This window comes from Phoenix dactylifera, chromosome 2 (genome assembly GCF_051530095.1).
Source record: "Phoenix dactylifera cultivar Ajwa chromosome 2, Ajwa_hap1_PhDact_Kaust_v1.1, whole genome shotgun sequence".
NCBI classification, from domain to species: domain Eukaryota; kingdom Viridiplantae; phylum Streptophyta; class Magnoliopsida; order Arecales; family Arecaceae; genus Phoenix; species Phoenix dactylifera.
The window spans coordinates 15,100,617-15,125,023 of record NC_143191.1 but is presented as its reverse complement, the minus strand read 5'-3'; the positions used below and the strand labels follow the sequence as shown (position 1 = coordinate 15,125,023).

The following is a 24,407-nucleotide window of genomic DNA, read 5'->3' as shown; positions in this document are numbered from 1 at the left end:
GGATGTCTCTATATTAGTCTTATCAAGTTGCTTTTTCTTAACAATCTGTTGTACTGATGTAATTTTCCAGGATATGGATTTTCTTAGATCAAGTGTTGTGCTTTTAAACTTTATAGTCCATAGGCTCGTTATGGTTTCCTTCCATGATGCTTAAATGAGATGAAAAGGTGTATGCACTTGCTGTGTACTGACTTGTGAAATTTTCCAGGATATGGATTTTCTTAGATCAAGTGTTGTGCTTTTAAACTTTATAGTCCATAGGCTTGTTGTGGTTTCCTTCCATGATGCTTAAATGAGATGAAAAGGTGTATGCACCTGCTGCATCATTTTTAGGTCCTAGCCGTATCCTCCATGCAGTCCCCACTTCAAAGTATGCTCAGTTGATTAAAACTGTTACATATTGTCTCTGTTTAGTTTAATATTTTTTTCTGCAGTATCAGATCTGCATCTACCTATGCTTGAGAACCATTGATCACAGCTATCCTTATACATATATTAGTGCTTACCTCTGGAGTTACGGCTTTTGCTCCTTGTAGAATATGATGCCAAGATAACTTATGTATTGTGGAGCATGAATATGGATATCAAATATTGTACATAACTCTGATGTGGACAACCTCGAAAGAAATAAGATATGCATGCGACAGAGGTATAATAGTAAATAATCTACCATATAATTTTATTTTTTTGAATATCAGGCTTTTTAGTTTACCAAACATTCTACATTTTAGGTCTTGTTCACTCTCCTACTATAGTCTCTTTCCCTCCCTCTCTCCCCCCCTCTCCCTCCCTCCCTCCCTCCCTTCCTCCCCTCTAGTTAGGGCACGCTTAATTATAAATGCCCAAGGTCGTTTGTTTTCCTTAACAGGTTGGGTGTTGAACCTGCTTTACAACCTCAACACATAGCCTGGTACCTGACAGCTCAAGACAACTCGAAAGATGTTTAAGAAGTCTCTGACATCTGAGTTATATCTTTCTTGCATTTCATGCCTTCGTTTCTAAATAATGGATACTTATGGGAAGTATCTGAGATTAGGCCATACATGAAGGCGTGTCAATATCCAATATGTATTGGATACTTTTCGGTTACAAGTATTGCACCAGTAATTTTTAATACACAAAACTCAATTTCTGTTATCAACTTGCTATTCCCGTTTGCTACTTTGCTGATCATCCAGTCACAAATGTTCTCTCAGCAACTTGTACCCAGGGGACTGAGTCCATTTGTCTTATGTGGTTCTTGTAGTTAGGAACTTAGTCTCTATTCCCATGATATACATGAGCATAATTCAACCATGTCATTCTGATCCAAATTCTTTATATTCATGATCAGTGAAACATGTTAGCTGACATTAATATCAATTTTAATTCTCTGTACTCGGTGTCTGGAAAGTGTATTTAGTTGTATGTAATGCTATGAAATACAAGGCCTATAAACAGTATAATTGGCTATACCTCATCTTACAAGTCTACTATTCTCATTTCGTTGGGCATCTATTTTTTTATGACATTATTCTTTATTTATTTTTGAAACTCTGGTAAAACAGTACATGACTTGAAAGTTAGTGGAGACTTCTAATTCTGAATGTACCTATTCTGTTTTTTTACAGTCTGTCATGCTGCTATGGACTATTTTCTACCGTTAATACAAATTATATTCTCCTGTTGGTACAGGGAAAGGATTACAGGTCTCAGTTTCAAGTTGGAAACAATGCCTTCTATGGGGCCAATTATATCCAGGTAATGATGTACCATGCAATGCAGCATATCTTGATATTTCATCATCATCATCATCTTTATTGCTGATTGGTTGAGCACCTTATTTTGTTGGTATGAAACATTTCTCCACTTTTCAATGTTATTGGAGTCCCATTCGGCTCCTTATTTGATTATGTTGCTGACCAATTGAGGTTGCATTCTTCATTATCTTTTAGTGTATGGAAGGAGAAATTGTCCGAGGAAGATTTAGAAATAGTAATATTAGTGCTACATATATTAATTTATTTCTTTTATTTTGTATTGATTTTACCTTTTATTAAAGATGTATATCTTAGCAAGGTTTATTGAACCGATATCAAGATCTGTATTGGTAGGCCACCGATACGGTACAATACCAGTTTGGTATCGTATCGACACTCAGTATGCCTTGGTGTACCAGTTAATTGTTTGGTACACCATTTTTTTTTTGTTTTTTCAATTTTTTATTTTCTTAATTCTTTTTGATTTGTACTTAAAAACTTTATTGGGATTCTTGTCCAATTTGTGGTTTTAACCTTGTTTTGTTATTCTTTTATCTTGAAATGAAATTGGAGTGGACTAACCAACGTATTTTAAGTAAACACATATAATACAACAAATTAAATTAATTTTAATGTATTTAAAGCATAAAATGCATACCAATATCTAATGGTGGAGTTTTGATGTGACTCATAGACATCGGAATCATAATAGTATTCCAGAGGAGCTTCACACCAACTCCTCATGATCCTTCCATGGTCCACTGGATAGTTACCTAGGAGTTGTCTGTTTGACTTTGAGACTAGGCTGGCCATGCCAATAGCAAAATTCGACTTGAAAGATGGCTGAAGCTACGAAGGATAGTAACCACTTGAGAATGACGCCTCAGACAATCCATGTGAATATGGGTCATTGGTGTCAGTGTGGAATAGGATCCAATGTGCGACCAGGAACCAAATACGCCCTAGGATCCTACTCCACGTGCAATATCATTTGTAGCAGCAGCATCACCTTCGGAACGATCATGAGGAGCCCGTTTCCTATATGCAATGGTGTCCTCGGGGGCTCTATCAGGTTATGCACTATGGTTTCGATTCTGTATGGCATGAATAAACTGGAATTCATCAGTGAATCGAAAACCATCCTAGAGCTATGAATTATAAACTACGCTACCCCGTGCCCGCTATATCCCTGGCCACCAGATGCATCATGGAATGAACTATCATCCCTGGTATTGCGTGATTCGGGCAATCGGTTATCAGATGGCTTGTTGGTCTCCAGATCAAAGTGAATGGATTTAGTCTCTTCATAGAAGGTGCAATTGCTTTTCCTTTGCTTTTCTTGCTAGTCTGAATAACGACCTTCTTGCTCTGACTCTTCTGGGAGGATCGACTGAGCTCTCTACCCTGACTAGATTGGGTACTATGGTGGTCTCTCCTTAGCATCTCTCAATCAAATCATTGGGAGGATGCCTCCGACATGGAGTCGTGCGATGATTGGCTCCTTCCTGACCCTATGGCTGATCGTCTGGATGTGAGCGTGGAATGTTGTTCTACTCATTACTCCACATCCATCCTAGCTTCTCTGGTTGCGAAACTAATTGGTCAAGGAGGCGATCTTGGCTCATCCAGCTCTAGCTCCTACTGTCGGTCCTCAAGCTAACCACTCATCGGGTCCTCTTCATCATGCATGAAGTTATTTTGAAGTGGATAGTTGTACTTCGGATCGGTGTAGCACTCTACTAAGGATGCTACATATATTTTTCTCAGCCCGTGGGCATGCACAAAACACCACTTATTTTTCAAATATATTCAAATTTGGGCCTATGTCACGATATACATGATCATGCCCAAACTTAAATAAATTGACACCAAATTTTGATAGAGAGTAGCATAGATCTATAATATATTGTAAAATCATGCCAAAATCAAAAAAAAAATTGATAGGACTTCCCTCTATTTTCCCATTTTATTGCCGATTTTCAGCCTCTAAACAAAAAAAAAAAAATGAGGAGGGGGAGAGGCTCATTACCCGAGTTGTGCTTGGATCTGGCTCAAATCTTGCAAAATATGGTGTTTTTTTCCTCTTTTTCAAGCCTTTCAAAAAAATAAAAGAGAGAGGGGCTAAGAAGGCATGGGAGGCCTTCTCAACCTCCCTCTTCTATTATTGAAGCGAGGGGGGTGGGGCGGGGCGAGGCGGAGCTCGAAGGTACTACTCCAAATTGGCCCAGTTCGGTACAATTTGCATGATTATTCAAATCTAAGGTGGGGAACCATCCCGATGCCCCTTTGTTACGATTCGGTACACCTCTAGTTGGGTGGTTCGGGGCGATATGATGAATTTTGTATCTAAACCTTGGATGTAGTATTCTAAATATACTTGTAACTTGCCTTCAATAGATTTCAATCTTATTTCATTTATGGGAGAGTTCATACTTTTTTTTAAGGTGGTTTCTTGCAGATGCTTGTTATTTGTTTTTCTTTTTTCGATTTGTCGTGTTCTAATGCATAACAAGATTTGCTGTATCAATACATACCAATAGGATTGTACTATACTGGTAAGGCACCAGTACATTACTGAGGTTCGTTTCGGTATGTGAGTCGAACTGATCCATAATGGTCCGAACCAAATAGAATCATCTTGTATTGCATGATATTGCTAGAAACCAGGGTGTGTATTGTATCGTACTGATCCGTACCACTAAATTTTGGGCAGTACCATGATAAAAGTGAGAAAGGGCTCAAGAGCTACCTTGGTTCAGGGTGTGTACCTTGCCATGTTGACCGTATCGTATCAAACCGGTAACATATTGGTGCAGCACCTGATATTTTGCGGACCTTGGTTCAAATCCTTCCATGTGAGAACCACTATTCATGATGCACTCAAGAAAATACTATAACTTTTTTATGAAATTTCAGATGTTTATACAAGTTGATATTCATTAAACTACTATAATTGCTGCCTTAGGATTTAAAGATTAAGGAAGTTACAGAGTCCTAGCAAAATTTCTGCTTTAACAGGAGAAAAAAACCAAGAATTCATGATATGTGAGGGTGCTTTTCAGTCTCCAAACCCTCTTACATTAACCTACATTTTCATGGTTTTCTGTTCAAACCATTGTTTGATTGGCTAGTAAAAGAGTAGTGATTCTAGTGAAGCAACAATAAAATGAATGAGATTTTATTATAGATAATGAATTAAATATCAGCATTTGTGTATCTGGGACAAAATTTGTAAACTAAAATTGGAAAACATGTAGGAGAATTTTGGAGTTCCAATGTACAGGAGATGTTATGGAAATAGTATGAACATACAAAATACACAGATTGAAGAGCAGAACTTAAAAAAAAAGGGTTAATAAGGTACTTAAAGATATTTTGCAGTAATCCATTAAATACTTGAAAAATCTTCCAGAAATTAAAAGGTTTTGTTTTCTTGGAACAGTTAGGGAACATTTGATTAAAAAATCTATGAAAATCAAAATATTTATCTAGTAATCGAGAAGATTATGTGATCAGGGGGATAAACATTATTTCATTTAAGATTAATTTTTTGGGGTAAATTCTGAGGACAAGTGGAAGCACATGATATTATATTTGTTGATACGTACAAGAACTACTTGGATATGCACATATTGTATCAAAGAATGCTTAACATAGCTGATATGGCTTATCAAAACATCATTTGTCTTAGTTTCTTAATTTTTCCTGTATTAAATTTTCAAGTGAAATATCCATCCACATATTCCAATGAAACTTGGGTGTTAAAAGCCATAAAAATTAACTGTCATCAGTGTGCATAGAAGTAATGTAATTATTTGGATATCCATTTACTTGTATATTGAAGTATCGATCTGTCTGGTTTGGACGGCTTGTGCCTTTTTTCATTGAATGCTTAAGCTGTAGTTGCCTTCCCATTGATTTAGTTTCTGATTTAAAAGTTAAAACTAGAATGTAATCTATGGGTTACTGGTCTGATCATATAAGTGGCTACTTTTGTTCATCCCAATAGAATTCTCAAAATTCCAGACTTAGCAGGTGCAATAACCTCAGTGAGTGTCTGATTAAGCTATGCTATGCACAGAAATTTCACCATTTTTATTCATCGAGATGTTACTCATGTTATGCTTGTCTGGTCTTAAGACTCTACTATCACAAAAAGTAATTATAAAAGAGAAATCTTAGTTCCTCTTTATTTTACTTATGGGTTACAATTATCTTGCATTGTAACCCATTTCTTTTTCTGTTTTTTCTGCAGAGTGTTTCACCACATTTATCCTTGGGTAGTGAAGTATTTTGGCTTGGTCATCAAAGGAAGTCCGGTATTGGTTTTGCAGCTCGATATAACACAGATAAGATGGTAAGTTTTGCTTTTCTTTTCATTTTCCCTCTTGTCGATGTCTTATTATGTGGTTTGCATTTTTCGCATTTTTATTATTCTTTTATGTAGCCCATATATTTCACCAGCATAACTTTACGAGGAAAGCCATTAAATTCATAGTATCTGGTGCAAGGAACTAATGGTGTTTCTACAGTATTGCAATTCTGGTGGCTTTTAGTGTATAGCTTTGTGTAGATTGTTTTGAAGTTGAATTAAACCTTTTAGTTTCCATTTGTGGTAATTTAATAATTATGGATTTCAAAAGTGTCTATCATTTAGAGCAAGATATAGCTTAAGTTCCTTACCTGCTATTAGAGCCATCATCACTGGGGCCTTCACTAAGGTCTCCTTGATTTTCGCAAAGGCTTGTTGATGGACCTCTTCCCATTTGTACTCCACCTTTTTCTTTAGCAATTCCATAAGAGGGGTTCATTGATATGCTATAGTTTGAGTATGCTGATTTTTTATGAGTGTTCCATTTACTTATTTGCCATTTATGTTGGGTTGATAAGAAAGAAAAATGATGCTTTGGATGAAAGGTAAACTGGCAACAAGTGTTTACTAATCAACCAATACATTTAGGGGGTGTTTGGTCTGGGGTGGTGACCCTAAGATCAATGATGATGTGAGTGGAGGTGATGAGATCACCGTATTTAATTGCATTATTATGATCTTATGTAGTAGTGATCCCAAATCATCCCCACTCATCAAATCACCACCCAACGTTGTGATAAGAAACTCATCGTTGAGCAAGGTCCACCGAACCGATACCCGTACCAGTCAGCGGACAAGTCGATAGATAGGGCATGCCAGTTCTATACCAGCACTTCCCTTTTTTTGTGGAGTCTTTTAAGTTGATTTGATTGGTAATCAATCTTTTTGAACTTTTTCAATGATTTTAAGTCTAATTTGATACTTTCTAATTTTTTTTATGTCTTTTTTATATTTTTTTATGTTTCTATGATCCCGGTTTAACCTAAATAATGTATCTTATTATTTTAAAATAATACCAATCATAAAATAATTAGCGAGATGTATGCTACAAGAAACAATATGAAATATCCTCAAATCAATTAGTAAGATGAAAAATATAAAATAATACAATTAATTACATATTTTTAAAGTACAACATATATACCGATATCTAAAATTTTGTTGAGTGTTGATGCCGCTCGTAGATATCCGAATCAATATAGTCAAAAAGCACATCAACCCATCCCTCTAACCAAGCGGCGTTGTAATCTTGTATGCTCATTCTATAAGAAATGCGTTTCGGGTTATAAGAAATTACGTCGAATAATACATCTGATTTATTTTATATTTAATACTAATTTTTATTTTTTATTTTTATATATTTTTAATAATTTTTAAATTTAAAAATATGTTTAAATATCATAAATTCAGAAAAATATATTTTTTACTTCAGAAATTACTTCTGTATTATGTGATACGCACTACTAATTTTTCATAAATTTTGGTATTATTTATATATTTTCAAATTTTAAAAATAATTTTTAAATATTAATATTTTAAAAAATTAATTTCAGTTTAAATCTATGTAGAATCCAACAATGAATGCTACATATAGTTTTCTAGGTCCGTGGACATGCATTAAAGGCTACATTTTTTTATTTTTTTTCAAATTTAGGCCTAGGCTACTGTGCGCATGATCACATCAAAACTTGAATAAATGAATATTAAATTTTACTGAAGAGTAGCTTGTATGCCCCTAAATATGCTTCTGATTTTACAATTTTTTAAAAATTTTTATTTATATATATTATTTTTTAATCTAAAAATATTTTTAAATTTTTAAAAATTATATATAATGCAAAAATTAAAAATATTAATGTCATCATTTAGATCATCCATAGATCTATAACATATAATAAGATTAAGCATAAATCGAAAATTTTGGCATGATCTCTTTGTATCGAGTTCGAATGGAACCGGCTAGTTCTGGTTTGTTCCAGGCCGACACAGGTCGGTTCAGATCTTTTCCGGCCGGTTCAGAGTCCGAGCTGACTCTAATGGCCAAACTGACCCGATTTTCCACCGAATGGTTCAGTCCGATTCAGCCTTGTCCTTGAGAATGGACATCCAAGATCACCTAAGACAGTGATCGTGAGCTGAAATTTAGGAGTAAAAATCCTCCTTAGTCTAGCATGAAAAATTGATATGTCAATATACAATTAATATATTTATTATATTAATTATATATTATATTGATATTACGTATATTATATGATATATAGTATATTCCAATATATTATTAATCATATTATTGCCATATTATTATTCAATTATATTTTAAATTGTAATAGAAATATATTATTCTACGTTATATTGATATTATTAAATTATTTAATATATCACTTCTATTTTTCTTATTTTTCTAATCAAACAAATATTAGTATTAAAATAACAATATATTATAAGTATAAATAGCAATATTAATTTTATAATAACAATTAATATATTATTATATGATTAATAAATATACTTTTATGGAATATATTAATAATTAAATATTAATGAATATACTAATAATTTATTATAATATATTGTTATATAATTAAAAATATATTTTAATGGAATATATCAGGAATAGTTTTGGCATTATATGGATAGTAATCTTGGATTCTCATGGAATACTAAATAGGTTATTTGTGGATACCCGAGAATCTTTAATCACTGGAACAAAGCATACCAAAGACGGTGATATTAGATCATCATGGATCAGATTACCCCGCTATAAGGGTCACCAGTGATCTAAGATCACCTTAGTGATCCTATTTGGGTTACCAAACACCACCTTAGAGAAATAGTACTTGACCTTTTATCCTTAAACTATACAAAAGTGCTTAATTTCCTAATTTCTCAATTCCAAAAATAATTCTAATTAGATTTTAAAATATTTTAAGCATACTAGACTTCTAGAGAAGAATGGACTCCAAAAACTACTAAAAAAGATATGTTAATATATATGGACTATAAGAAAAAGGGATACTTTTGAACCCAAATTCTAGGTGAAACAACACATATAGTTAATTATGATTAATTATTTTCAGATACTTTAAGAATTTAGGTTTTAGTTAAAATATCTCAAATCCTATGCATTATAACTTGTAATCTGTGAAAATCAAATCCTATGAATGAAATTGGGATATAATGAAATATTTGTCCAAGCTTCAGTAAGGATGTAAATTTGATTTTCTTAAAAAATGTGTAATATTAAATTAGATATAAGAAAAGATTTGTAACCAAGGTAGTGCATAGAAGAGAATGAATTTTAAACTATCAACAAATTTTATGTAAAACTTATAAAGCTTGACAACTCCCAAATAGAATTCTTTAAGATAGAACATTAATTTATCTCTTAGCTGGTCATTATAGTAGATAGATCAAATAAGCACAGCAACATATGTTACCTGCATTCTGCATGTGATATCTGGTAGGGGCAAAATGTCAAGCACCTGGTATGATCATCAATTTGACTTGATGTATTAAACATTAACTCAAATCCATTCTAAAAGATATAGAAGATGGAATTTTTGTTACCTTTTCTGCGTGGAAACACCATTCTTTGCTTTTACTTCTCTTTTTCTTTTATAGTGGAGAACTGGAGATTCTAGCACCAGCATTCGAACCCTAGACATATACATCAAAGCAGGTCCTTGGGTTGTCCTCAAGCAGCTCAAATTCAACTTGAAATTAAATGAGCTGACTTAAGCTTGAATTGATTATGAAACAAGTGTGCTTGAGATTGGCCTACTTTGCTCAACCTCAACTTATTTACATTCCTATTATTAGTTCATGAAGTTTAGTTAGTTATATTGGAAATATTTGAGACCCACCAAGTCATTGGGTGGGTTTCAGTAATAATCCAAACCCAACCAAATGCATTTGGGTCCATGATTGTGTAAAGTCTAGATTGATCCAATGCAAGATTAAAAAAGAAGTAGACTATTCATTCTATTTTGAGAAGTAAAATTAGTAATTGAACAAATAATAAGGAGGGAGAACTAAAAAAAGGGTATTGGCATGGAATGTTACCACAAGTGTTGTCTGCAATTTTATAATTTAAAGTTAATTCAGTTTCCACCTACAAATAAATAGTTTCACTGCCCGACCTACTAACCAGAGACGAGTAATAAAGGAGTTAGTGATTTCAAATTTATTGGATTGTGGAATAAGTTGGATTGAGCATGGTTAAATTGGGCAAAAAGAAATATGACCCAGCCCACTCTAATTTTCCAAAATGATTGTTTTTTTTTGAGGGAGGAAGCTCCACTCACTCCACCAGAGAATGATGGTAAAACAGAGTATATAAGTGCTCAGCTAAGTAGGCTGAGAAAAGGAGGATTAAATAGGCATAAATATAGGTGTAGAAGAAAGAAGCAGAGATACAAGTTTGGAGTAAGATTGGAGAGCTCTAGGATGGATTATAGGATTCCAAGAAAGGAGTAGAGATAATGCTTCCTTTATCTCGAAGATGCTATCTATTGATACTTTTAGAATAATTTTATTATTTTCTATCCTTTTAGATAGTTCAAGATGTAGTCACTAGCAGGTGCCAAGCGGAAGCAAAGGTTTGATGGAGCAATTGCCAGGTGCCCATTACCAAAAAGCTTTGAAAGTGTAAATTCTACCGGTCAGTCTTCCACATGGATCTTGTCAATCTCCAGATAGCATTTGAGAGAAGACATAGGTGATCAATGGAATCTAGAGCCAAAGAGCATAGAGGATAGCAAAAGATAGTGTTGCATTTACACAGATAGGAGAGTCAGATTTGAATGGAGATCCAAGTGTCTTGACTCAGCAAGAAGGAAAAAGGATATACGAGGATATGTAAGATAAATTATAATTTTAACTATTTTTTTCTTTAATCTTCTTTATTTAAATATCAAAAATAAAACATTAGTTGTTAAGGTCTTTTAATATGCATGTTTCTCATTTAAACTTCCCAATCAACTAAGATTGGAAGAAAAATGACATCTTCTAAAGTTATTTCAATATCTATATCCTTGGTCGATCACTAAAATGAGAAAAAAAATACTTGTAACCTTGAAATGGAGGGTCAAACTCATTTTGGAAGGGTTCGACTTTTTTGTAATCTTTAAAAGTGGCAATCACAGAACTTCATAAGTATCTAAGTGTTTGATACGTATTCGACAAATATGTATGTGGCTTAGGTTTTTGGAGCTGGATAAGAGTGTCTAGGTAACATAGGCAGAAGATATGAATCCAACCTTTCATTTTATGCATTTCCCTTATATTGAGCCTTTTAGGTCTAACCACATAAAAAATTTAGTATTTTCTATGCAGAACCTGTGGAATGAAAATTTCATGTTTGATCCAGCATCTATCAGCTGGCCAGGTTGATTGGGTTGACTTGCCTAACCCACCACCTAACAGCCTCAGTTGGTCCAGGCGGATACCAGAACTAAAAAAACAAATGTAAAAGTTGTGAATGCCAAGAATCAAACTCATAAAGTCATACCGGTTTAAACAATAACCCATCTCCCACCCATGCAGAAACCTTTTCATGGTGTTTTCAAAGGGCCCAAGATTTTCATAGAAGTGGTGTCAGAGGACATATGATGCCTCCCCTATTGAGAAATCTATAGAAGGAATTAACTAAAAAAATTCCACAAGTAGGCCATTTCTAGATCTGTTTGTCAGTCTGCAGATTAGGTCATAGGAGGGACAAAAGGTCTGTGAGGTCTTTGGACTCTTGAATAGCTACTTTGGAGATGATTTCTTTTTTCTCCAAATGAATTTTATTTTAGATCTAGAATTTGCGAATCTGAAAGATCAAGCTGGACTTAGACCTTATGGGGTTTGGTTATTGGTTAACCTAATCCATTTGTTGTCCTACTCAGCTCTATAAAGCCTGTAGCTTATCATCTCATCAAGGCTGGCCCCTTAACATGGGGATGCTTGCTTGGCCAATAAGTACTTGAGGACCATGCCACCAAATCAACTATGGCTTGTTACAGAACTGATGTGTAGCCTTTTTATTGTTTCTTTTGCCAAGAACCAATACTTCACCCAATCCAGGCTGTCAGCATGATATGCATCAGGATATAGTTACAGCTTGGCTATCTAACTTTTTTCTAGAAATTTCTGTGTTATTGTAGCATCGTTCGTGGTCTGTGCCATATCACCAAAGTCACCTTATTAAGACTGATCCCATGCTAAGTTATCAAGTGCTCACCTGAGATTGAACTTTCAATTCAGGGCACCATATAAAGATTATGTCCCACCTTCCTCAACACTAGATCATGCCATCCTAGCCAAAGATATCAAGACCCATCTAAGTAACTTGCAAAACTCAATCATTGAAGTTCCTTTATGGATGGATCACTTCTGAGTTGATTATACATTGGTGAAGCAATGCCAGCTCAAAATTGTTCTCTCTTACTATTTAATCCTCTTCCGAAGAATCAAACACAAATTCTTCCTTCAGTTGATCGTGAAACTCCATAGATATTCTTGTGCTCCCAAGAATATCAAACTTTATTTGAGTAATAGTTAATATATAGCTAGAGGTAAATATCAAGTCCGTGTTTGAATGCTAGTAGTATCTCTTGAATAAATGGGTATGCCAAAGTTTGCGTGGTCCAAAGATGGAGCAAACGATGAGGTCTCAAGAGGGAAAGATTCCACGAGTCCAAGCCAAACTGTGATCCATCGAAAGACTCCAAATCTAACACCACACCACTTCACATCTATCAAGCTATCATTACAGACCCTAAGTCAGATGGACTTCGTCATCTGGTGTATTATGGCCGCATGCTTGTCATAACAATTCACAATCCCGTGACTGACGTACCCCTTTCAGTGTCTCGCAATTAATATGTTGCATGTTATCCTATTAACAACCATTTAGTTTGAGCTTCTCTCTTTCTTATAAGAAATATCTGATGTATTTTGAGCCATTATAACAGAAAAAATGAATGGTAATTGTAATATGACATTGTTATTGATACCTGCCTATGTATGCATACATACACTATAAAAACAAAGGTATAGTTTATTGTCTATAGAAAGGGCGGTCTAGTAGAAAAATGTAAGTCATATGCATGTATATGTGCATTACATTTAAAATAAAATTCTTTATAGTATCATAGTTGATGAATTAGACTAGGCAAATTTCATTCGTTAAATTCTAGGCATAATCATAGTTGCTTAGTCTCGGGAAGTGGAGTCCCGCGCCTTCCCCGTATGCCAGAAATACATATTCTTAAATGATCAGAAATGCCTATATAAAATAAATACGAATAGAGAGATAACCGATAAATCAAATGAAGTATATACAATGCATGATATGTATATATGAAGTATGTATTCCATAAACATTGTTCTTAGGGTTTAATTTCAATGTATTGTAGTAAACCAATTGTGTAAATCTTGTTTTTTGGCCCCTTCTCAGTTTTCTTCTGATAGGGGACTGGGACCATATGGAACCGTTAGGATGGACTAAAATAGTCATTAACAAGAATATAGAAGTAGAGAATAAAAAATGTGTCCTTGTCCATCCCAATTTTGGGAGATAATAGGTGTCCACGCTCATCTTGCGTACCATTTTCTTCCTGGAATGATATGGTGCCGTCAAAATATGCTGGTACCATCGGAACATGTTGGTAGCATCGGAAAGTGCCAATACGGTTGGAACATGCTGGTACAATTGGAACATGCGAATACCGTTGGAACGTGCCGATACTGTCTGAACTCCTTGGTCCAAACATAATTTTGAGAAAACTTATCGAAGATATTAGCTTAGGATATGAGGCAACTAGTCTTCTAGAAACACCAAAGGGAAGCTACACAACTGGAAAATGAGTTGGAATGGTTGAAATCAAGGGAAGAAGCGACTCCTTTCTTGTTCAAACCTGAAGTGAAAAGGATTTTTTTTTTTTTTTTTTTTTTTTGAAGATAGAGGAGGACCCATCAGGCTTCTATTCAAAGTAGTGATGTGGTTGAAATTCAAATATTCACAAAGGCTCATTGGAGTTGTCCTTCTAGGCTCATAAAAAAAGCTGTCCACATTTATTATTGCAGTATTTCTTCCCAATCCAAACCAATTTGCATGTGAATTCCCTAAGTGAGAAGGGGCGGGGTGTGAGGGGAAAAGATTGATTTAAGATGAGTTTAAAATTCTGCACACATTATCTGGGAGAATGACTGATTTAGAGAGTATTACTATTTAGATTGTTTCTAAATTATGGTGTGCATGCAAATCTAGGATATGTGAGAAATATTTTGGCATTTGTATGGGAACATTTCTTTAAGGGTGAGTATGGTGGGATGTGAAACCAGGAAATTGGGGGAGAAGAATCATGATCTCGATGGTAATTCTTTCCAATACAATCCAATCTGCATGGGGACTCTCAAAGTGAGAAAGGATGGGACATAAAAGGAAGAGATTGGCTTGCAATATGTTTAGGATTCAATACTCATGGGACTTGTATCTAGGATAATGCTTTAAGTCTCCGATACCCAACCCCATACCTGTAACATACTTGTGTGGGTTTAGGTCAATACTCTTGGGATGGGATTTAGAGAATGGGCATGGAATTAATATCTAGATCAGTAGCGTTACTTAGAGATGATTAATATTTAGATCACTTTCAATCATGGTGTGTGTAGATATGGGATTGGAGAGAGATTAAGGTGATACTGATGGTGGTGCATGGAAATTAAAGAAGGACATGCCTCATGATTTTTTTCCTTTATTTTTCAATCCTTCTTATTGTTTTTGGCTCTAGAATGACTCTGAGATATAATTTATAATGACTTGTTAGCTGTTACACTTGGTAGACCCAACTTTATTTAGTTTCTAAGCAGAAACATGTGAAAGGCGTCTTTAGAATACGAGCTTGATGCTGAATAATAATTGCAACGAATAAAGTATTCCCTCCTGCTTCTAAAAACTTCACTAGTTCGTAAAAAACTTTAGGATGCTTTTGTGTTGTCCTAGGGGCAAGTGCTGCAATGGATACTATATCAAATTGAGGCATAATTGATATTCATACATACATACACACACATACATATGCTCGTATCTATGTGTATGTGTAAAATGATGTCTAAGGATAAATGAGCCATTGTGAGAGGTCGCAAATACAAAGAAGTGTCAAGGTGATTGATGACGAAAAACAGCTAACATATCATAATTGTGACAAGGTAGGTGTGCAACCTGCTAACTTAGAAGCATCATGTAGGATAATTTTGTAATATTGGAAATTTTATACTATGATGAAGGTGACCCAGAAATGTTGTTGAATGTGTGCTTCTTCTTTTGAAGAATGCCTCGAGCAAGTTTGCAGTTCATACTAATTCATCAATTTAGATTTGCAAGATGATGAGGTTGGCTGCTTGTGTTAACCAATTTTATTATTATGAAGTTGACAAATTAACCATGAGCTGGTTGTGATGTAAAGCAATAAGGTGAAGCCACCAGAAATCTGCATGTCGCATGTAGGCCATGCCAGATGCAAGAAAGGTCACTGCAAGAGGCTACTCATGATTAGTGGTAACTGCAGTTATGTTAAAGATCTCACGATTGTAAAAGTCTAAAGACAATCAATGTGCAAAAGATTAATGCATGTTGTATAGTTCCTGTTAGTGTTGGAGCTATGTAGATATGAAAACAAGGGAATCATATATTGTTTATGCTCAATGTTTCAATGTAACTGGGATGAATGAATGGATAACCATACCCAAACATGATATATCATTGATTGTGAGGGAAGTTGATTGAAGGTCGCCAAGTATGTGGGCTTGGAGAGGATCAGGTGGATCCTTGATGAGAGCGCAGATACTAGAAGTTTCATAAGATGAGATATCCATTCTAAAGAATTTTTTAGACTAATAAAAAATAGACAGAAGTAAAGAAGCCATCTTGCTAGGCAAAATGGAGAGCAAGAAGGGTCATGGGCACGTCTGAAAAGACAAGTAGGCTCAGTTCACTGCCAGATGGTTAATAATGTAGGACTACCATCAAAGAGGTAAAATAAAGGATTCAGGTAATACTTAACAAAGTCATGCCTTGAAATTTAAATAAGAAATTGACATGAGGACATTTTTCTCTAACATGTCATTCGACACAATATGTTCATGGTCTGGAAGTATCCAAAGGCTCCAAAGTAACTAAAATTTGGTGCAAGTAGGCTTTCAAAAGTTGGAAAAGTAATGAATGGTGTGAATTTCTTGTTTGACTTCCACACTGCATATTTTGCAGTTCGCACCAAGACATCACCTAGAGGTTTCTATCATTATAGTGTGGCAAAATATGCCACACTGCATATTTTGCTCCCCCTCCCCCCTCCCCCGAAAAAAAAAGCATAAAAAATCCCTCTGTTGATAATATCACTATCTGCTTGTTCTTACACTTTTATAATCGGGCTAAATGGTATCGAAATTTCAGAATTGCAGTTAAATTGTTATACATTGCAAATTTGTATCTTAAAAATTTTTGGTCGTGCTGTTGGAGAGTGATTGATTGGTTCATGTTATGATGGATATTAATTCAATCTGGTGCAGGTTGCAACAGGGCAAGTTGCAAGCACCGGTATAGTCGCACTGAGCTATGTTCAAAAGGTTTCTGAGAAGGTCATATTTCTGATAGTCAGAGGAAAACCTTATCTCATGCTCGTGTTTTTAGTTTTTTACTATATAAGCTTGTATTTACTGAACCTCTGTCTGGCAGGTTTCCCTTGCATCTGATTTCATGTACAATCATATGACAAGAGATGTAACTTCAAGTTTTGGTTATGATTACATCCTTAGACAGGTAACATCTTGTTTGCTTAAATTTGCACCCTTCCCTTAATCATTCCATTCTTTTACTTATCATGTTAGCTGCCTAGACAAATTTGCTTGATATGTGGCTATTATAGTTCAAAAATCATAGAATGAAGTTATTCCTGTACTTTCTGAGTTAGTAGATAATCTATTTTTCATGATTTTGTTTTTACACTTTTCTAGTTTTGGTCCTATTTGAAATCCGCAGTCTCCATATCGGCATAATTAAATTTCTTCAGCCCTTTGTCATTTTGTTTCTATTGGATATGCATCATTGCATTCCTTATGCTGGTTTTTATCCTGATCTTGTCCAGTCTTGGAGATATCCATTGCTGTAATACTCCAACATCTTGACTTGTAGAGAATGTCTCCAGTTCTATCTGAAATATGGGATATTAACATATATCCAAATGATTTATTTAATGGTTCTATTTCTATTTGAAAATGTTTACCTATTAATTATTTGTGTCATTTCTGGTTGAAACCAGCTGCTATTTATCTTTACTCTATATTCTCTAAAAAGTGCGAATTAGCAGATTTTGCCTGTAAAACAATTTTGTTCACTGTAACTTAAAATGCTTTTCTTCCACGTCTTCTTGAAAGATCTGGATTCAGAGTCGCATGTATGCAGATACTTCAAATGTGCTATTGATTTTCAATATGAATCTGGAAGACATGGTGAATCCTCGATGGACATAAAAGATTCACAAGAATGAACTAAAAGATCCTGATTATTTCTGCCTTCAACTAAGACCTTTTCCCTTATGAGGTTTTTAAGCTATTAACAGCTCCCTGTTTAGCTATTAACAGTCATATCTTTATTGCTACAAGAGGTTACAAATTTGTTCCACCCTTTCTTGTTTTGACTAGGCTTTCCTTCTTGGAGCATTTCTTATAGCCTATACGTTCTAGTGACAATTGATGCCTGAATGTGTATACCTCTAACATGCATCTCTATGTAACAAATATGCCTATTCCTGCTAAAATCGTTCCCCATTGTATTTTAAGCACACTTTTGACAGCAGATGTGTTGTGACAAGAATTGACATTTTTAGACTTTGTTCTTAATGCAACATATTTTTGATAATAAATTTTTTGATCATCACTGCAAGAAGAAAACAACTAGTCAAAATGCTCCAATAAGGTAATATTCTTGCATAGGTCATGAATTGCTTAGGATTTTTCAACAAATTCCTGATTTCATTATTCAATATTTTGTTCCTTGGTTTTTGGCTGGATTTGATAAGAAATATGACTTTTATTTTTTTAACTATGAAATTGCAATTTGTCTGTACTTTATCCTAAGTTTGTTGAGGATTATTCTTCTTTTATAGATGTTGAGAACTGCCTTCCATTTCCATGCTTCTTGTATCCTTTTTATCTAGGGTTGCAAATGGGTCGGGTTGGTCCAGGGCATGCTTCACCTGGACCCAATTCTGTTTCATGTTTGGGTCTTTGATTTTAGACCTTGATCCAATCCCATTGGTCGATCATGTCGGGTCGGGTTCATGGAAAAGATTTTGACCCAATGAGTCATTCAGGTCCGTTTGGTGTCAAGTATGACCCGACCCAACCAAAAATATTTGGGTTTAGGTCGGGAGTTAGATAAATCGGTCTATAGTTTGAGCAAACATTTGTCTATTATGTACAACTAAAAATCATTAACCTTTTTAAAACAAAACTAAAACACCAAGTTAAACATGAACTTCCTTTCAAAAAACTTTTTTATTTGATCCAAGAAAGTGGCATTCTTATGGTGCAAGTTTACAAACTATATTTTTTTTAAACAAAATAGTGTTAATGTGTTTGAGAGTATTGTAAATAAGAATCCACCAAAACAAATGATGAATGTTTAATTATAATTAAATGAAGGTAGGTGGCAGGAGATAGGGTTGTTTAGATGAACAAAGAACAATAAGGTTCATTTGAAGAACTGAAAAGACATTGCAGGTGAAAAAGGGGATTTCTATAATTCTGGTTTTCGGGGTGGGCTGAATCGGATCCAGATCAGGTGAGCTTTTTTTTTTTTGTTGACCCAAATTAGACCAGGATATTATCTGGGTTGGGTTGGTTCTGATCTGGTCATAAAATAGAAAATCCATACCTGATTGATTTACAAACTAAGCCCAAGTTTTGAACCCTGATCCTATCTACAAGTCTCCAAAAATAGATTGATCGAGTGTAATAGGGTCTGGACAGGGTTAGGTCAGTACAACCCATCTGGAGCCTTATTTTTATCTAATGCTCTCTGCTTATTTTTATCACTAGTCCCTGTTTACCTGACCTGTCCTGTTGGGTTTGCCGATTGGGTATGGGTTAGCTAATCCTAACCTGTTTGAGCCAGGGCCGCTGAAACCAGTCAACTCAGTGGGTACATATTATATTATTTGTTAATATATGCATGCATGCATGCATGCATGTTTATATGTATTTATGTATGTATGTTTGTGTGTGTGGATATAATCTTTAAGTGGTGGATTTATGTGGTGAGTGCGAGCTATTGGGTCAATGATCATGCTAGCTTGTTTTAAAACTTGGATTGGAATGCAATATTTGTTTACATATTTGTGATCTATATTGTTATTTCATCAACTCTGTTATGTCCTGATTTAGTCCCAAACTATGAAAACAATACCCTACTTGGACAATATGAAGCCCAAAATTAGATGAGATTGGACTAAGGAGACAGGTCAGCAGGCTGGGTGCAGGTTGTGTTTGGATAGAGAATTCCTGACCCACTAGCAGATCGGGTCAGCTTCGGCTCAGGACCTATGGGCCTTGTAAATGATTTCAACCATACCCGAACCTGATCCGACCAGCAGATTACCATCCTTATGATTGTTAATTGTATTAATGCATAATTTTGTAATTTTTCAAATCTAAAAATTGAGACAATGCTATCGCTTTCTTGCATATCTTTTTAGTCTCTAGTATGTTTATTCAGTTTTTATTCATCTGATAAGTTTCATACTTCTGGCAATCTTTGGCGTGTTAATTTTGTTGTTCTGCACATACATCCTAGGCCCATGTATTTCATGCTTATTTAATGTGTGGGATTAAAACATATTCCAACTTAGTAAATTGATCTGTCCAACATTTGGTATTCATTCTATATCAAAGAATAAGTGGCATTGTGGGCTCTATCAGACATCTTTGGGTCTTATTTGGCATTACACAGCCTTGTTGCCCTTGTTGAGGCACTCGTGTATATATAGCAAGGGACAAACTAGGCTATAAGAATTTTGATTTCCTAAGGCAAAGAATTGTTGGTTGATTTAAGATTTGTTCATAAAATTTAACAAATCCATGACATTTCCTTTCTACTGAATGACATGTTTGTTTTATTGATCCTTCACCTCAATACACTTAAAACATTAATTTTTCAATTTATGCTTCCTTATCGAAGACCCTCAGACATGCAATAAGGCACATATTACTCCACAGTCATGGTTATTTCAATTTCCAATTTAGACTCCAACATTTCTCTATAGAAAAACATCTCTTTCCTAAGCTTGACTTCAATTATCATATGGAAGATAATTATTTCTTTATCTTGATGGCTAAATTTCATAATAATGTTTCGCTCCATCCAGATGCTGTTACTTCATTGCCCAATCTCTGACTTGGACAATCAAGTATATGGAAATCAATTGCGACCTCCTTCCTTTCTTTTGCATAAGCAACTCTATCTATTGTTAACTGCTGCTAGTATTTTCATCTTGGACTCCCACCAAACATTTATTTTTTGAATAACTATTAGTTTGGTCAAGGGGAAGTTGGGAGGGGAAGATTACAGGATACGTCCTCTTTTAACAGATATATTTTTTTCTTTTAAATGTCCAATGCTTGCCAAGGGAGTTGTTGCTGGACTGAACGATGACCATCACTTTTACAAATTCGTCTCAAGTCACAAATTCAGATTATTTTTATGGAAAAGGATTTGAGGCCATGATAAGTGACTTGGTGAAATGCCTTACCTTGGCATTAGTTGCTTTTATTTGCAGGTCATATTCACTGGGACTTCGTTTAAAATGTACGTAAAACTTCCAAATTTATGCTAGAACTTAGTGCAAATAAGACATGCAAAATACATGTCTCTTATTAGTACTTTGTCACCTAACTACTCGTGCTTTGGCTACTTGTAGCAAACATATTAAAGATACTTGCAACATGCGAGTCATGCCCATTTTTGCTACTGCATCAAGATGACATGATTTAGATATATAGCAACTTCAAATTTTTGATATCTCGTCAGTAAATTCGGGGGTAAATGGCAAAATGGCTAAAATTATTGAACTCATAAATGTTAATTTAATATTTTTTTTCCATTTATCTGCATGGAATTTTGTTACAGTGTCGTTTAAGGGGGAAAATTGATTCCACTGGTTGTGTGGCTGCTTATCTTGAGGAGCGACTTAATATGGGCGTCAATTTTATTCTTTCTGCAGAGGTGAGCATGGCATAGTTACTCGATGCCTTCCTACAACTTCAGTTTTATTATCTCCATTGTACTTGTCCAGTTTAATATATATTTTTTTTAATTTTTTCACACAGTCAAGTGAAAAAGGTGAACTAAGTATATATCTTTTTGTTCACCTTGAAATACTTATAAACAAATTTTGGCATCGATCCCAATCTTGGTAATATTAAATCCTCTGGCATTTGTTTGCTCTTAATCTCTTATCCATCTGATGGGCATGTTGCAGATTGATCATCGGAAGAAAGACTACAAATTTGGGTTTGGTATGACTGTAGGAGAGTAAAGCTTCTTGTAACATCTCTTCACAAGAATTAATGATTTTCTGGTCACTGGTTTTGTTGGCTGGGCCTTGTTTTCATGGCCTGCCGGGGCCGCCAATTCTAAACGGTTCTTCAAGTTCTTCCTGGCAAGTTTATTATGTTGAAGGTTTTATGGAAAGAAAGAAACCATCATTTTTGCAATTTTATCAGTTGATTTCAAACATTTGGATCCAGCATTTGGTGGCCATTTGACATTCATGGCATTCTCAGGCCATGATTCCATGTTCATCGCTGATGGAACAAGCTCTATAACAGGGTTGATCAATGATTAGTTATTCTGGTCTTTCATTTAGATAATTCTAATTTTGCAGAAGTTTTGTCTGTTAATCAGAAAGCTCTTTCTGGCACAGGCTTCTGTAGATTATTCACTTATTAGCAGTTGTGTAGCTATCTCTCTTATTGATTGAATACAGATGGTGTTTCTCAGTGCAGATATAAAATAATTCTTACCACTGATATGGCTCTGTCATGACCAATTCACATGTAATTTAAATCCATAATTGAATTTTTAAGATGGAATCTGGATAATTTGACGATATCGTCATGGTGCAGATATTGCTGTCCTGGATTGTCTAAAATATCAACGGCTGACAGGTATCGTGGTCATGATCTAAAATTCTAATGACATATTCTAGATCAAGTCAATCGTGCCAATCTCTAACTATCAAAATTTTATTTTTTCTTGATCACCAACTTGAGATTAAAGCAATCAAACTTGCATTGCTTAGAACTGTAATCAAGTTCTTTTCAAATATGCGTCACCAGAAGGAAGTTGATAAATTCGATCAAGAACAGGTGAAGACCTACATTTTTAAAAGAAGTCTGTCTGTCAGTCGATTAAAAAATTCTATTTTTGAGCAGACATTTTGATAAAGAATTCACTCCCTAGTTGTCTCAGTGTGTTCCTTGTCTACTCCAGTTGATCTGAAGACAAAAAATAAAAAAGCTTCACCCTTATCACAAATAAAATAAAATAAGAGGCAACCCTCTCCTGTCTGCATCTTAGTGCCAAGAACACTGGACTCATGTTTTGTTTTAAATATGGTACAGAAGTACAAAGTAACAAGTGTTGAATTGGTTCTTATTGAAACAATTTAGGCCTTGTTTGGAGGAGCTTTTGGAGAGCCAAAAAGTACTTTCTGGCCCTCCAAAAATGCTTTTCGGAAAGCTGTTTTAGTTTTCCAAAAAAAGCTAAAAACAACTTTTTGGAAGAAACTTTATTTTAGATCTTTTCGAAAAATCTGTTTTGAGCTTTATCGGAAAGTTTTTTTGGGCCAAAATATCTATAATAAAATATAACAATTACATACTTTGTCTCTTTATAACCTAAAAATTTGGTGGAGCCCTAATAAAGAACACTAGCTGTGGATCAAATTTTCTTCCGTGCAAGAAAAGGTATTTTTGTTTCCTATTATTATTTTATACTTTTATTATTGTATTATACTATAAATATAATATAATATTATTATATCATAATGCATTTATATGTCGTATTAAATAATTTAATATTATGTTATATTATGAAAAATTAATTTACACTAATAATTATAATATTTTATACCTTTATTATTATATTATACTATAAATATAATATTATATTACAAGGTTTTTTTATGACTCACCCTATTTCGTATTCTTTCGAAAACAGAGGGGGAGGCGAATGTAGAGAAGAACCAAAACAGAATGGTTCTGCCTACTCAAAACTCAGAGGGGGTGCCACAAAGTTTGCAGACTTCATTACGTCTGAGAGGTGCAGGTTATCGCCGTTATTGTGACAATGCGCTCCAACTTCACAATAGGCTTTGACGGACTCTCAAGAGGAGTACCCGCACATTTCCTTCAAAAATTAGAAATTCTTTTGGGCTCCTAAGAGGCGCTTCCCTGTAGTTGTCAGCTCGTTCTTGACAAATCCGATTGGGTGTTCATAATCTGAAGTAAAAGGATTCGAAAATGATCTTCGAATACGTACCACCTAATATGGAAGCTATCTTGAGAATCCTAATACCATTATCTACGACAATGTTGGATTAGAATTTTATCGTATTTAATCTAAGATTCAAGGGTGGAAATCAATCAAAGCCATCCTGCAAAATGCACCTTCGCCACTGGAGCTATTCTAAAAAGGGAGAAATTAACACTACTTGGTGAAATAGGTTCTTTTAAAATCAATTTCAAACCATCTGCTAGAGATTGTAACAATCCGAACGATCCCACTACATCAGAACCCTTTCGACGTTGCACAAAAGCCAATGTATCATAATACATTAAATATTATGTTAAATAATTTAATATTATGTTATATTATGAAAAATTAATGTACGCTAATAATTATAATAATTTTTTACCTTTTTTATTATATTATACTATAAATAAAATATTATATTACATTATATCATAATACATTGATATGTTATATTAAATAATTTAATATTATATTAAATTATTATGCTATAGTATACGATGTTATATTACTATATTATAATAATATTTTATTACATTACAGTAATATTATACTATATCATATATTTATATATTAATATATATCATATTTTATTTTGCTCTATTGTATAATACTATACAATGTCCTTTATGATAATTTTGTCATATATAAGTACTTTCTCAGTTTGTTTACCAAACAGCAAACAATTTTTTATAAAAGTTTTACTTCAGAAAGTTCT

The 24,407-nt window shown here is 34.3% G+C and overlaps 1 protein-coding gene across 2 annotated transcripts in view; it reads left to right on the top strand.

Moving 5' to 3' along the window:
• LOC103707670 (mitochondrial import receptor subunit TOM40-1-like) overlaps window positions 1-22,183 on the top strand; it is a 28,081-nt gene extending 5,898 nt beyond the window's left edge. The window contains exons 6-11 of one of the 2 annotated variants that reach the window (XR_015975134.2): window positions 1,675-1,740; window positions 5,995-6,096; window positions 16,669-16,737; window positions 16,835-20,962; window positions 21,284-21,379; window positions 21,636-22,183. Coding sequence is in view for 1 of the 2 variants with exons in the window: in XM_008792241.5 (XP_008790463.1) it covers window positions 1,675-1,740; window positions 5,995-6,096; window positions 16,669-16,737; window positions 16,835-16,918; window positions 21,284-21,379; window positions 21,636-21,692 (474 nt within the window). In the remaining variant the exon portion in view is untranslated. The remainder of the gene's footprint in view (window positions 1-1,674; window positions 1,741-5,994; window positions 6,097-16,668; window positions 16,738-16,834; window positions 20,963-21,283; window positions 21,380-21,635) is intronic. The other variant, XM_008792241.5, reaches the window with a different exon arrangement.
• The last annotated feature ends 2,224 nt before the right edge of the window (window positions 22,184-24,407 follow it).